General features: G+C 37.6%; 2 protein-coding genes and 1 long non-coding RNA gene across 7 annotated transcripts in view; 2 read left to right on the top strand and 1 right to left on the bottom strand.

The window, feature by feature from the left end:
• Window positions 1-15,109, bottom strand: part of LOC309509977 — a 961,882-nt gene that overhangs the window by 801,986 nt on the left and 144,787 nt on the right. The window lies entirely within an intron of this gene.
• On the top strand, window positions 407-6,581 carry LOC309509971 (uncharacterized protein). Of its 4 annotated transcripts, none has more exons than XM_082185001.1 (6): window positions 407-3,045; window positions 3,241-3,286; window positions 3,388-3,485; window positions 3,676-3,822; window positions 4,358-4,578; window positions 5,817-6,581. In XM_082185001.1, the coding sequence occupies exons 3-6, from the start codon at window positions 3,388-3,390 to the stop codon at window positions 6,044-6,046; spliced, it is 696 nt and encodes a 231-aa protein (XP_082041127.1). In that variant the 5' UTR covers window positions 407-3,045; window positions 3,241-3,286; the 3' UTR covers window positions 6,047-6,581. The 4 variants fall into 4 exon arrangements, with proteins under 4 accessions (XP_082041127.1, XP_082041128.1, XP_082041125.1 ...); XM_082185002.1 differs by having other exon boundaries at window positions 3,170-3,286; window positions 5,820-6,581; XM_082184999.1 differs by having other exon boundaries at window positions 3,170-3,286.
• Window positions 7,513-15,109, top strand: part of myo3a (myosin IIIA) — a 113,159-nt gene continuing 105,562 nt past the window's right edge. For both annotated transcript variants that reach the window (XM_082184963.1, XM_082184964.1), the window contains exons 1-4: window positions 7,513-7,601; window positions 8,756-8,892; window positions 12,179-12,345; window positions 14,524-14,625. The gene's annotated coding sequence lies outside the window, so the exon portion shown is untranslated. The remainder of the gene's footprint in view (window positions 7,602-8,755; window positions 8,893-12,178; window positions 12,346-14,523; window positions 14,626-15,109) is intronic.

Raw genomic sequence — 15,109 nt, 5'->3', positions numbered from 1 at the left:
AACACTTTGAAATCAATTGAAACAGATAAAATTAACAACATCTACAACATAGATCACCCAAAAGCTAACTTAAACAAGTGACAACATGTACTCTACAAGTGTACTTCACTTTTTCCACAAGGGATGATGGCATTTATCGAAGTTTGAGTTTTAACAGTAAATACATGTAATAGTGAACATTTGTTCAAACAAAAGGTTGGTTCAACTATTTCAAGTTGTACTGAGTAATATGTTGTGTACTTACTATAGGGCAAGGACTAGGGTTTTTGTTTAGGTTTAGTTGCTTGTAACTATGCATAATTCATAGTTATTACTATAGTAACTGCATGTAACATTTTAACAAAAGGTCAAATTTGATTTGAGCTGTATTTCAATTTCTTCTCAACAGGGTATGTTTCCCATTGTGACTAGGTCTTGATCTGCCTTCATCAAGAAGAAGAGTATGAGTTGGGCTTTCCGTCCAAGTCTGTCACTAAGGTTCACAGGGCACGGGACAATTTTTACGAGTGAGCCTCCGTGTGCCCAGGAGTACAGTGGGCTATACCGTAAAAAGGACCTTATTTGGGTCCTCCATCTTCTGGCCTGGGACAGCGCTCCTGGTTGACCCTCCCTGACTGTCCCCAACATGACCCTCGTGGCAGAACTGATGCTGGTTTCTAACAGGTCTTGTTCCTCTGGTGGGTCGGGCCGTGTGTGAGGAAACACCCTCAGCGTCTCCGCAGAGCTGTTCAGTTTGTAATTCTACAACCCGGAAAAGACTCAAGATTTCTGAACCTTGATCTAATGGGTTTTGGTTTATGATTACATATTATGAGTGTTCTTTTTGCTTTAAAAATGCAAGTTGCTATTAAGGACTACAATGATTTGTCATAGTAACTCACATTCTTCTTATGCTACTCTAAAAGAAACCATTTGGATAACCCTAAGATAACCTTAGTCTTCCGGGTTGGCCTACGATATCACAACTGAACAGCTGTTTTGTGATGACGAAGCCCTCAGAAGAAGGATGGAGCGGATGAAGGCTTCTACCTAGGACTGCTGAACAAACGAGTATTCTCCGTGTTTGGACACTAGAGGGCGCTCTGAGACTTTTGAAAAGTTAAAATGAGAGGCTCTGGGTCCTGGAATAAAAGTAGTGGGTGACATTAAAACATGTGTTATGCATAATCACTAGTTTTATCATATGAATAACCGTGCGTACGTCTCTTAGAAGTTTTAAGTGGTTTGTTTAATAAATGCACAGATCTCTTAGAACTGTGCTTTTTTATCTTGTTGCATTCAGTGAAATAGATCATCCAGTCCACTCGAAGCACAGATTTGGTGTGTATGTATGTGTTGCTTGCATATTGTGTCTGTTTTTTGTTTTCTTCTTCACATTAACTCTGCCAAGGTTGTATTCTCTAACAATTCCATCACATGTTCCTTTATGTCAGGGTAATTTAAATCAGGCCCTCGTGGTCCACTGTCCTGCAGAGTTTAGCTCCAACCCGAATCAAACACACCTGTACCTGCAGATTACTAGAACATTGCAGGCTTGAAACCCCCATCTGAAACCACATGCTCTCTATAACACGTCCTCCAAAACTGTCTTTCAACTTCAAATCTGCAACACCAAATGCCCAAAATAACTGACAGGAAGAAAGGTTCTTTGATTGCAGAAAAGGGACATTTTATGCAAATAAAATAGTCTTCACTCATACCTTTGCATACCTTTAAATTCTGTTTTATTTTGAGCTGTTGCTCTTACTTATTTCAAGTACACACATGACGGAAAGTACAACTAGACCTTGAACTTTAATAACTTTTCTTATTTTCCCCATCTACTACAAGAGACTACAGTGCACTCTTATTTTGTCGTTCATTTCTGGCTATCTGGAAGTATGTCCATCCAGAGATTTATTTGAATTTTTTTCTTGCTTGCAAAAGGTGGGGTGCACGTGCGACTGGGGTCACTTTGCAAATATCAGATACCAAATCTTTAGAGAAATGTTACATATCCTGTTACCGACCCGTTCATACTTAAAGATATTAGCACCACCACTTTCTTTGCCCTTGAACAGTTCCTTTTGACGACGCTGGAAGGGACGTCCGACTCATTTCCGCGAATCGGTTCTTATGAACAGTTCTTTTCAAAGAACCTGACAGTTCGGAGATTCTCTTTACGTAATTACGTCATTACGCTGTCCCTGCCATCCTGCATTACACAGCTGTTTGTTATGGTCTTTGAATATAAGATTTGATATCATTTCATTTGTTTGTTTAAGCCACGATTAAACTCGAAAACAGTAATTTAGAACCTAAATACATTTCGGATTTGCAGTAAACAAAACGAAAATCAATTGCTGATATGTTTCATGTTTTAATAAAATGCACACACACACACACACACACACAAAAAAAACATGTAAGTTTTTATTTGTAATCTGCAATTTAGTTATTAAATAAAACGTACTTTTCTCCTAATCGGACAGTAAGTTTGACCTGGTCAAATCCTTGATTCACTCATGTTGTTATCAGCTCACTACGGTTCTTGTTCAAATGAGTCAGATTCAGCTGTTGACTCTAGATCCGCGCGGACTGATTCATTCAGAGTAATTCGTGAACGAAGCGTTCAGTCGGGGAACCCGTGCAACCAATTCTTTGAAAGGATCCAGCAAAAACAATCGTTCACGAATAAGTCATCGTCCCCTAATTGTTTATTTGACTTGATTCTCTGAATTAAAATGCATCTTGATATTTTGTTGTTGTTGGTGGTGGTGGACAAAACATGTCTAGGTGGTGTAACCGCTGTTAAATTATGAATTAGATAAAGTCTCAGCACAAGCTTGAGATCCTTGTAAAACAACGTATGAAGCAGTTTATGATAAGTATTTCTATGAAAACGTGCAGTGAAGCTGTTCTGTGTGGTGTAACCAGTGCCCCTCCCCCATCGCTGGTGTAACCGTCCGACGACATGAAGGAAGCCGTTCTGCTGTCATGTGACCGTGAAACAGGAAATGGTGTGAATGAGAAGAACACTGCAAATCCTCATGGCTGTGTGTCAAGGTTAGTATGTCTTTCAAAATAGCAGATCATTTGATCTTTCTATGACATGGTAAGTTTGTTGAGGTTCACATATAAATGGAAATGTCTTTTGGAGGGTCATAATTCAAAAATCCTTTTTATTCAGAAAACATATGGAAACTAAAATGTCAAATGGTGTAACCTGTCTCCTCATTTGACTCTAATGGAAATATCTAGAACACAGATTATGGTGATTTATTGATGCGGAATATGTAGCCTAAAGGTATATCCCATTTATATTCTTGCCTTAAAATATAATTAAAAATAATATAAACATAATTATTGTATTGTAACACAGTGTTTTTTTTCTTCTTCTATTTGTAGATGCCACTATCAAACAATGAGAAATCAGCTCGACACAGAGCGAAGGTGAATGCTGATCCTGTTGCCAGGGCCAGATACCTTGCAAAAAGAAGAGAGAGGTGCTTGAATTTTATTCCACAGCGAATTATACAGAGCAAACAATTCACTTAATCAAATAACCTTGATCTTATCCTAAGTTCTATTATATATTACCATAAACAATAGTAATGTATTGCTTATGCAAATATGAAATTATTACATTTTAATATGCAATACTAAAACAATGTCTTTTTGTTTGAAAATTCTTAGCTATCAACGAAGAAAGACGGAGGGAAAGACGAAACATCCTGCAGTAGCTGAGCTCTCTAAGGAAAGACAGGCAGAATTGAGGAACAAATGGAGACACTACCAGAGAAGCCACAGAAACAAGATTCGTAGTTTACCTCTGCAATCCTGGTATGTTCCTTCAATTGTTGCAAAACTGAATATGGCATTAACCAATATTTTGTATAATTTTCATGTCTTTCTAGTAGTAATACAATAATAATAGTAATAATAATTACTTTTTTGTAATCCTGTTGGAATTACAAAAAAAATGGATTAGGACATGATAGAAGCTGCACGAACACAACCACAGTTGTCATGATATTTATTATTAGTAATGTAAGAAAATAACATGTAACTACTTGACAAAATAAGTTTTCAAAGATTTGTTCATCATCTTGAAAATCCTTGAATAGTAATTTGTAAACATAAATGGATATAATGAAATTCAACACGCTTTATTCACAACCCATTGTACTTCCTCTTTCTCAAAGCCGAAGCACAACCAAAACAATGTTCTTCTGCAAAATGCATGCAGTTTTGTTTTTTAACTACTATAGGACCAAAGGTTACATAGTGCACCTTTAAAGTAAAATATTAAATGAATGTACATAAGAGGAATTATTCCATGATTGTTTGATTGTTGTATGATATTGTCCTCCTGCAGCTCTCAGGATGAGATGAACTCTCAGTGGCTGCAGGATCTGGCTCCGTACTCCCCCAGCAGTGAGCTTGACTCCAGCTCCGCGAGACAGGAGAGTCCCGTGAGCAACTACAGCTGGATGAAACAGGAACCAGAGCCTGAAATAATCCAGTGGGAAAATATGAACTCAGTGCCAGCTGATAATTATACAGAGCAGGACAACACTCTGAACAGTGCCGTCTCCAGTATGTGATTTTTCATTTACTGAGAATCAATGTCAATCTCCAAAATGCAATGATGGGACAGAGATAGAGAGAGCATATTCTCCTCTTTCGCTTCCTCCTCTTTTTTTCAGCGCACATAAAAACCACAATTGCTAAAGTGCGATTCATCTTGCTCTATTTGTTATGAGGTTTTATTCTTCTATACTAACTCGCGGCGTAGCCTATGATTCAGTAGGTCATCATCCTACAGCCTACATACATGTCGTTCCCAAGTTTATTGGATCCATTAGACTACAGTCCTAGTCATTCAATATAAAGGGGGGAAAAACATTACAGAAGCTTACATTTATTTTAAAGGAACACGCTGACTTTTTGGGACTTTAGCTTATTCACCGTATCCCCCAGAGTTAGAGAAGTCCATACATAACCTTTTCATCTCTGTGCGTGCCGTAACTCTGACACACCCGCCGCTAGCCTAGCTTAGCACAAAGACTGGAGGTAAATGGCTCCAGCTAGCATACTGCTCACAATAAGTGACAAAATAATGCCAACATTTTCTTATTTACATGTTGTGATTTGTATAGTCACAGCGTGTACAAATAACAAGGTCACATGAGACACAGCCATCTTCTAACTGTATACATACTGGAACTGTATTCTCAGAAGGCGAAGCACTGCTACTTGTGCGGAGTGATTTGCTGGAGATGAGAAGGGTATGTATGGACTTATCTAACTCTGAGGGATACGGTGAATAAGCTAAAGTCCCAAAAAGTCGGCGTGTTCCTTTAAAGAAAACACACTGCACTTTACTTGCAGTTTAAATAATCAAAAATGGCCCACAGTGTTAGTGTCACTCATCTCAGTTCATCGCGATCTCACAGAGTTCTGTTATAATCAATGAAGCTGTCTTACAGCACAGTGAATCTCTTATTTACATTGTGTCTACACTTCGTTTGCTATAATGAGAGGTATCGTGAGTGTGCAGAACTCAGAGTCAGCACTGAACCAAAACTCTGTTTTAATCAGTGAGTGGATTCTGAATAACTTCTGATTGAAGACCTTGAATCCCAACCAGTCAATTGGGTTATTACTGGAAGGCTGTGTTGCTAATGTTTTTTTTCTTTTTTTCTTTCCCACTGTCCATTGTTTCCTTTTTGTCAAAGTGTATAATTAAATGAGATAATGATCAGTTAGAGATTTTTTTTATTTTGTAGGAACAAATACATATACATGGTTTGTTTTGTTTCTATCTTTCTCAGCAGTGATACCACCGATCATGGAGGGTTTACCCAGCGGTGTTATGCTGACCATCACCAAACTTCAGTGTCTGCTGGAGAGCAAACAGGAGAGGATTGAAGCTCTGGAGAGACAGGTTCAGGACCTACAGGAGGATCGCAGGTTCCTCCGCTCTCAGATCGAGAACCTCACCGGCGCTCTCTCTACTCATGTCTGTCGAGGGGTTTCCGATGAAGCAACTGGAAAAAGTTAAATGGTTCCTATGAAAGTCTTCAAGTCAGTGCATGAACTGTAACTGAATGGACCCTTAGGGCCAGATTTACTAACAGCTTGGCCAGTGCAAACCCTCTTTTGGGGTTAAAAAACTATTGTCAGGATTTACTGAAGACAAGCAGTGAAAAATGAACACTGAGAAGGCGTGGACAGTTATTTTTGCGGCTGATCATTATGGAAATGATCCGGCTGTGTCTGTGTTGTTTAATTTGCATGTCATCAGTAGATCACACGCAGAGCTTTCCACTCCCATCGCCGCTTTTATGGGTTTGTGCCCTTAATGTTCAAACATTTGATAAATTATTTTTTTTGCGTTTGTCATTTTATCATTGTTACTAATTTATTTGAATGAGTTTTGAACATTTACCAGTATGTATTAGCTATTCAATATGTATTGTTGTTATCATTATTATTAGGAATAGTTCATCCTAATGAACTATATTTACTGATAATTGCCTTATGCCATTCCAAACCTGTATGACTTTCTGGGACAATAAAACGTCTTTATCTCTGTCGCTAAAGGTGTGTGCTTATTTACTGGTGTTTAGCGAATTTTCGATGGCAAAATTCAGTCATTGGGAATCCACGCAATCTGGAAATTTTTTGGCGTAAGATTTCCATGTGCAGTTTTTGCAACTACTTGGGGTTCGTCATGCAGATTTTCAATTTTTCTCAAATTTCACTGCCAAAATTTCACTTGTCCATTGTCAGCAGTGTTGTGTAGCGATGCATGAAGCCCTGCTCACATGGATGATCTATACAGCAGTCTAAACAATTCTTCAGCTGAGAAACTGAAAATGTCCCTGCTGAGAGAAACCGCTAAATCCAGACTGGGAGACCAGCTGAACACCATCCTAAACCAGTTCAGACCAGCCAGTCAACTTCAGGCTGATTTTACCTGTTTGTTTTTTTCCAGCAGGGGTGGCTGCACCTTCAGTCTTAAAAAAAAGGGGGAAAAAAGAACTATGACAACATAGTTATGAATGACATTATGAAATGATTGTTAATTTTGAGTAACCTATTAAAAATGCATTGCTTTGGTGCACAATGCAGAACGAAAGCACTCACTTCATTTTGCTATTTAATCAGTCGCTGTTTGATAGCTTATAATTATTTTATTTATTTTTTAATCAAGACTACCAACATAAAGAAAAGGTAATGGGTATGCTTTCCATTTGTGGAGAAACCGTTTTTTAAATAATATTTGTAGACATGTATATTTTATTAGGATATCTGTTTTTATCATAAGCGACACTCAAAGATATGAAGGCTACACGGACAGTCACTGGTCGTCACCTGCTGTGATTTAACTTACAGAAAGAGTCTTGAACTAAGTGAGCGCATCGTTTTGATGACCAACACCTAGATATAGACCAACACAACACAACTTCCTGTTGCGAACTCCACGCCTGGACACTAGAGGGCGCTCTGATACCTCTGCTGGATCAGCTTGTTATCTAAGCCACCACTAGTGACTAGATGACAAGACCGTTTGCTTGTTCTTTCTGCACAGAATCAGAAGAACTTTGTCAGCGGTAAGTGGGAAGCTAGACAAGAAACATACAATGTTAAATGAAAATTATGTCAATATTTAGGCCTATTCACGTCATTCCAAACCTGTTTTAATGGTGGACTGTGTTTTGAAGTACATTTAAGATGTGTTCTACTCATCATTGTGTTCACTTTTTGTTTGTGTTTTTTTTAAACTATTGGCATCTATGGTTGAATGAAGAACCTTTACGGAACCTTTCAATGCAACAAAAGTTTGTTTATATTGAAAAACGGCACTTGTTCACTTATTAAAGGTTCTTTGTGGTTCCAAAAATGGATCTTATCACCTGTCAGAAAGTTGGCCGTTGAGGTTTAACACTTCTGTGGCATCTCTGTGAAACCAATCTTAAACCATGAAAATAAACTTAATTATAAATACTTTTGATCTATCAGCTAAACAAGGCTGAAATATGGATAAACCATGTTGGTATTTTTTAGTTTGAAATTTTCACAAATTACCCGGCTGTCCTTTATTTAGGCTCTGACGTCATTTCCATGAACCTTTTTGCCCCTATAAAGTTAAACAGGAGTTAGAGTACTCATTTACCCATTAGACAAGAAGAACATGAGATGAGACACGTGATGTGTGAAGAGAAAACGAAGAAAAACTACAGAAAATATCGCTTGTAAACAGAATTGTGTTTATATTCTTGTAGAGAAAACGTAACTGTCTTAGTGGCTGGAATGCTGTATTGACAAATAAACATCCAAGATAGCTGCTATCCATTTTATATATTTTTATTCTGTATAAATCTACTGTAGATGTCTATAGCTGTTATCTTCACCAGTAGAATGAAGGTTCTTGCGAGCTTGTCTTTGGGCAGCAGGGAGTGACAGTTTGGCGTGTCTTCCTGCTGTTTGCCGTTCAATTGGAGTGACAAATTAGCAGTGCAAAGCCATTATAGGCCTCCACTGTGGCTGTTTATCTTTCTGTGGGACTCTGTCTTTGTCATTCACACACGTTTTCTCCCGGTTCCTGTCTATCTCTCCTTCCAGTTTGTATCTCTCTCTCTCTCTCTCTCTCTCTCTCTCTCTCTCTTTCCTACATAGCATTGCCATTGCAGTCATTTTTGATGGGATGACTTCCGATAAATAAACATGCTGAGTGTGAGAGTGTGTCCACCTGCTGTCTTTTCAGAGCTGACAGCTGTAGTCCTCTTGCAGACGGCTGAGGAACCGGAGGGTCTCGCCATGCTTTGAGCCTAATGGAGCCTGAAGCATCATAACGGACGTGACTGGAATGGGGACCGACCGCAGCTGCGGCGATGAGGTCCTGTAAGTGACGGATTTCACAGGGTGGTTTCATACGAGCTGAATGTGTGGCAGGTGCACTGGCATGATTTTGAGCCAGAGTTCACCATCCTTCCTCCCAAAACTGTGCTTATGTAAGATCCCAAACACTTGATGAATAGAGCACACCTGCAGGCTTATTTGACCAGTCATGACCACTATATTCCCTACATCTGTCAGATTGTTATGAGAACATGTTTTCAGCCAGGAGCAAAACTGCCTTTCAGAACTGCCTCCCAATTTTTATTTTCTAGTCATAACATACATAAAATATGACAGAAACCCCATCAACTAACTTTATATTGAACTGGAAATCCATTGTTCTGACAGTGCTGGTCTTTCAATGTTAGTCTCCTTCAGTATAACAATACAAAAGGCATAATTCTATAACAAAATGTTATTAGTATTGTTTATTATTGATTGATCGACTGATTGAATTTCTGCAAGTTCTAAAAAGCTAAATAAAATAGGTAATTAATAATTTAATATTTTGGTAACACTTTATTTTAAGGTGTACTTGTGTAATGTCTACTTACTATTTACCAAACCATTACCGTAACTCTATAGTAAGCACATGAAGTTAGTTAATATTACTCAAGTACTTATTTGAGTAAGTACAATGTAACTGTCACCTCAAACAATATATCTTTTTTTAAAGTACAACAGTTGTGGGAAAGTATCCAATTTCAAAATTAAAAGAGGTAAAAAGGTAAAAGAGGTTAAAGTTTGCATACTGTTTATTTCTCCACTGAAAAAGTTTGGTTTTATTTAATATATGCGTCATTGGTGTTACATTGCTTAATGTTTGAGAAATATTTCGGTCACACTTCGGTCCATTTCTCACTATTAACTAACTATTAACTACGACTTTTGCCTCAATAAACTCCTAATTACTGCTTATTAATATGATGTAGATGTAGGATATAGAATATGGTCATGCGGAATAAAGTATTAATATGTGCTTATACTAATAAACTAAAAATCCTACTAGTTCATAGTGAGAATTGGACCCTAAACTAAAGTGTTACCAATATTTTAAAAATGATTTAATGGTATAATATAACTCAAATTCTGCTTGAAGATCATATTAAAGCTCAATTTTGGAAACAATTTACCATGCCATCATTATATATATATATATATATATATATATATATATATATATATATATATATTTTTTTTTTTTTTACTTTTTTTTTTTTTAATGGGGACTTATTATGCAAAATGTAATGTCTCTCGGCAGTGTGTGTTCACAACCACCCTATGATGGTAAAAAACCCACCCACTCCTTTTTTTATTCCCCATAAATCACAAGCAGTGTCTCAGAATAAAACGTTTGCTGTTTCTATGCAGTGTGACGTCACATTAGAATAGGCCCCGCCCACACTGGCGACGAAACCTTCCCTTAGCTTAGCTCCTCCCCTTGAGTGAATGTACACAGTCCGCCATGTTTATCTCCTCGCCAGAGCATTTAACAGCAGCATTCAATGAAGAAATGTATTCTTATTAAAGCTACTAAAGTTGTTCAATCAAGATTAGTGAGTGATTTTCAGTTTTTCTTTTGTTGTTTGATTCATATGAACAGCATATACAGCAGTAGGTACTGTATATTACGCTGCTGTCACTTTAATACACAGATCTAATATACACGTTATTTCTTTACTTGCTGTTTATGTTCACAGACATAACCGACGGTGCGTTTTTGACAACCTAGTGTGGATGAAAAACGGCGATGTCACGTGAGCTTGACTGCGATAGAGATGATAATCAAAACCAAACAGATGTTTTAGTTTTGTCAGAGTATCCGAGGCACGAGCTGTAAAGGCTCCGGCCTCTTCTGGAAAGCAGGGCAGGGAGCAGCAGCTCATTTGCATTTAAAGATACATGCACGAAAACAGAGCTTTTTCCTTCCACTCAAAAATGGGCTTTTACAACATAATGCAATAAAGGATCTGTGGGGTATTTAGAGACAAATGAGACTTCTATTATATTCTGTAAAAAGGGGCATAATAGGTCCCCTTTAAACACCTTTCATGTGATTTTCAATATTAAAATATTACAGTCCATCATAAACATAACAATAATACATTTTAAGAACTATCAACTAAACCATAATAAACCATTTCCATATGTATTTTGGGAAAATAAACTCACAAATTGCTAATTAAATAATTTTTAAATACAGTATATATATACATATATGTGACACTGGACCACAAAACCAGTCACATGGGTAAATTGTTTGAAATTGAGATTTATACATCATCTGAAAGCTGAATAAATAAACTTTCCATTGACGTATGGTTTGTTAGGATAGGACAATATTGGGCCGATATATAACTATTCTGGAATCTGAGGGTGCAAAAAAATCGGAACATTGAGAAAATCGCTTTTAAAGCATTTATGGTCATGATTGTGCCTCATTCACTCACAAAAATAAATGTTTTATATTTTTACGGTAGGAAATTGACAAAATATTTGCGGCGGCGCTTGTCTGAAGTCTAAAATCATTGGTTACCCGTAAGCCAATCACATAACGTTTGGTTATGACGTGTGTTATGCGCTGGCTCAGCCGCATCTAACTTCCACTGTAAACGCATGTATGATGCGAAAACAAAACCATCGAGCGAAATACCGGAGTGAACATGGCTGCGAACGTCTTTTGCAGATTATGTGAAGTAAATCTACGCATCCGCGGTACAATCAGCGTCTACGTCACGGCTCTCAGCCCGCCCTCTGTTTGTTGATTGGCCGGCTGTTTTCAGGCCGGAGGAAAACTGAGAGATAGGTCGCTATCTCTTGAGTACAGAAGCGAACTGAAATTGAGCGGAAGTACGAAGTCTGACGTAGTCAGGCTAGAATTGTTGGCTATTGCCACAAATATACCCGTGCGACTTGTGACGGGTTTTGTGGTCCAGGGTCACATATATAGGTGCCAGAAAAACAACTACTTTTTAGCAGAGAACTAAATAGACACTTTTCAGAACAGACCATCCACATTATATAGATTGTTTAAGAACTGATCTTTAGAGGTAAAGTAAGCCCTTGAAAATATAACATCATATTTCTTTTTTCTTCTACCAAATCACCCCCTCAGTGTGGAATGCAGTGGGATCATGTTGTGTTTCCTTGCACTCATCGGTTTGGTTTGCTGTTTTTGTCCAGCACAAAATCTCTCTCTGTCATTTGCAGCTATTGTATCACATGCCAGTTTGGCTCTGGACCGCACACCATCCTCTAACATTGTTCGTGCTGTGTGTTTGTGCCGCAGGGTGTGCGACTGGTGTCTTAAAATAACCAACACACCATTCTAAGTGGGTCAGAGCAGGAAGTGGATGCCAAAGGCCTACACATGCACCAATGGACATACTGAGCTACATCCTGGTCATTTTCCCTGCAAGCAGTTGTGAAGAATGATACTGTGTCTGGTCAATGCAGGTCAGTGTATCATTGACACTTACATTATAACAGAAATAAACAGTGGACAGCTATGGATACTGCTCTGTTTTTGACATTGTAGCCATTTTAAAGGTACACTATGTAAATAAAAAATGTACAAAATCAGTTTAAATAATACATAATCAATCCTTCTTCCAAAACCATTTTTTGTCTTACCCTGATTCACTATGGTTAGTCTATTATATGTTTGTATACTTTAGACTTGATGGGATTGATTTTGCGGGAAATTGCCGACATACATCACTCGCCCGTGTGTGTCTCGTTATATACATAAATAGAGAAAAGTTGCTCCGGTGTTACAATATATTCAGTTACTGAAATATTTAGTCCCACTGGGTGGCGCTTTTATGTATAATCATGCTATCCTCCTCTTGCGGGCATGTACTTGAGACAACTCGAAGACGAATAGAACTGAAAATATTACTGCACGCTCCTCAGTCGCAACTGTTTAATGGGTTGTTTCGAAAAGGTAATAACATTTTCAATGTTAAGCAACAATGAGAAAGACAATGAAAATTTTAAAACAATATGTGGAATGCAAGAATGCGAAATTAAGTGAGTTTCTGAGATAATTATTAAAACAGGGCCTTGGCACTCAATGAAAAGAGCCTCCTTGTATGTCCAGATCACACACTGCCAGAGCTAGCCTAGCCGTTACTTCAGCTCTCACATCCAGTCTGAAACAAACAGCGACTTTACAAGATGATGAGTATAATGTGGAAACATCACAAAAGCAAAAAAAGCTTATGCTTAACATTGAAAATAGGAGGATATCATGAATATTCATGAAAGTGTGACCCAGTGGAACCAAATATTTCAAGAACTGCATATATTGTAACACCGGCTACTTTGACACGTGTATGATGTAGGAGTGGCATAGGTTAGACAAACAGAGAATGCAGGCCCGTAATAAAACGAGAATCAAATCTAATTGGTTTTTTGGAGATGGCGAGAACTGAGGGATTTGAAATTTTGTAAAAGCGATCATGTTTAATTACTAAACATGCGAGTAAGGTATTTTATTGATAAATTGCAATATGTAGCTCTCTTTAGAGTTCATTGTTGTAAAGCAGTATCTGTTGTGAAGGGTCAATTCATTATGGCTGTTGTGCTGGAATTTATCTTCAAGGAAGTACTGTGTCTAAAAGGTATAGCTAGAGTACTGTCTTCAGCTAGTCAGACTGAGATCATTTCTGGTGTTCACATTAAACTGGTGTGTGTGTGTGTTTGTGTGTGGTTGTTGTGATTTTGGCAAGTAAGACATGTTAATGGATTATCATCTTTTGTTGATCCTGGAACAACAATTCTTTCCAAAAACATAGTTCTAAAACCTGTGTGTGTGTGTGTGTGTGTGTGTGTGTGCGCGTGCAGTATGTAATTTAAAAAGACAATTTGGTAGCACTTTATTTTACATTCCTGTTCCCCATGTACGTACTATGTACTTATTATAGTAATTACAATAACTGGGTAATGACTAGGTACTAACTCTGAACCCTGAGTAATCTATTATATTGTATATATGTAGTATGTAATATATATATATATATATATTCATATTATTATTTTTTTCCCACATTACTGTAAAGAGAAATATATTATTTAAATGGGCTTATTTATCATGAACATATTTTAAGAAAATCATAGAGATCCTAAAATCATTGTTTCTTTCAGATTTTTGGGTGAAATATGCCCTGGACGTTCATCAATTATTTTCAGACACAAGGGGGCAGACATGCATTCTGCTGTAAAAATCTGAATTGTTACATGTCTCTATGGCATATGCAGACATACATGATTATTGTGGTTTTGGGGAATGTATTTGTAGAATATGAGTCAATTGGATGCTTGTTGGGCTTGGACTGAAGTCAAACTGTGAGATTATGTGGTTCATGTCCTGTAATCATGTAACTTGCATCCGCAAAATTCAGTGTTGACGTCTTCATTGAACACAAACGACGCATACGCACGCCTAGGAAAACAAAAGCACATCAAATACATTAACTCATTGTCTCTAGCCATAAACCAACAATGGAGTTAAATACGTTTCAGAGAATGCAATGTCTTTTACATATTAAACAATTAAACATTACATATTAATACGTTTTCATTACTAACCAAATCAAGCCAGTAAACCTCACAATCTCTTTTTAATTTCAGATTTCTGGCTGTGTTGTTTTATCAACAAGTCTGCAGGTACTGACATCGCTCACATGTTCTCCATCTGGCTGGCACTGATAAGAACTTCCAAAGGGCTTCTGGGTAATAGTCTTCACTGACTTAAAAAGCTGGAACGTAATGTATTCTGGTTGAGATGGCCCTGCCGGCAGCCTGCGTCTCCTGCCCTGAACAATCAGCTGTGAAGTGTGCGGTTGTTAGAGGCGAGCGTCTCTCTGAGACTCATGATTCATACTGCACCCCCATTTCAGAGAGAGAGAAACAAAATGGCTGCTTTCAGGGCCAGAGGGGGAGCCAAAAATCTTCACAGAAAATTGCGGCAGAGGTTGAATGGAAAAATACTGTTTTCCGCTTCCAGATTAAACCACTTCAATTTAGATATCATGTCGGTTTCTATTGGAACTGTTTTATGATCAAATATTTGCATACATGATGAAATGTTGATATCACTAAAGAACATGTCTGGGTTATGTTTCAATCCAAAATCAAAAGAACATAATAAGAAATTATACTTTGCTTCAATGAGAAAATGAAGCCTGTTTTTACATTTTCATAACCATTCGGCACA

The sequence above is a fragment of the Leuciscus leuciscus genome, assembly GCF_965113295.1.
Source record: "Leuciscus leuciscus genome assembly, chromosome: 11".
In the NCBI taxonomy this organism is placed as follows: domain Eukaryota; kingdom Metazoa; phylum Chordata; class Actinopteri; order Cypriniformes; family Leuciscidae; genus Leuciscus; species Leuciscus leuciscus.
Note: the sequence above shows the minus strand (reverse complement) of the source record. Positions and strands in the feature narration are given on the sequence as shown.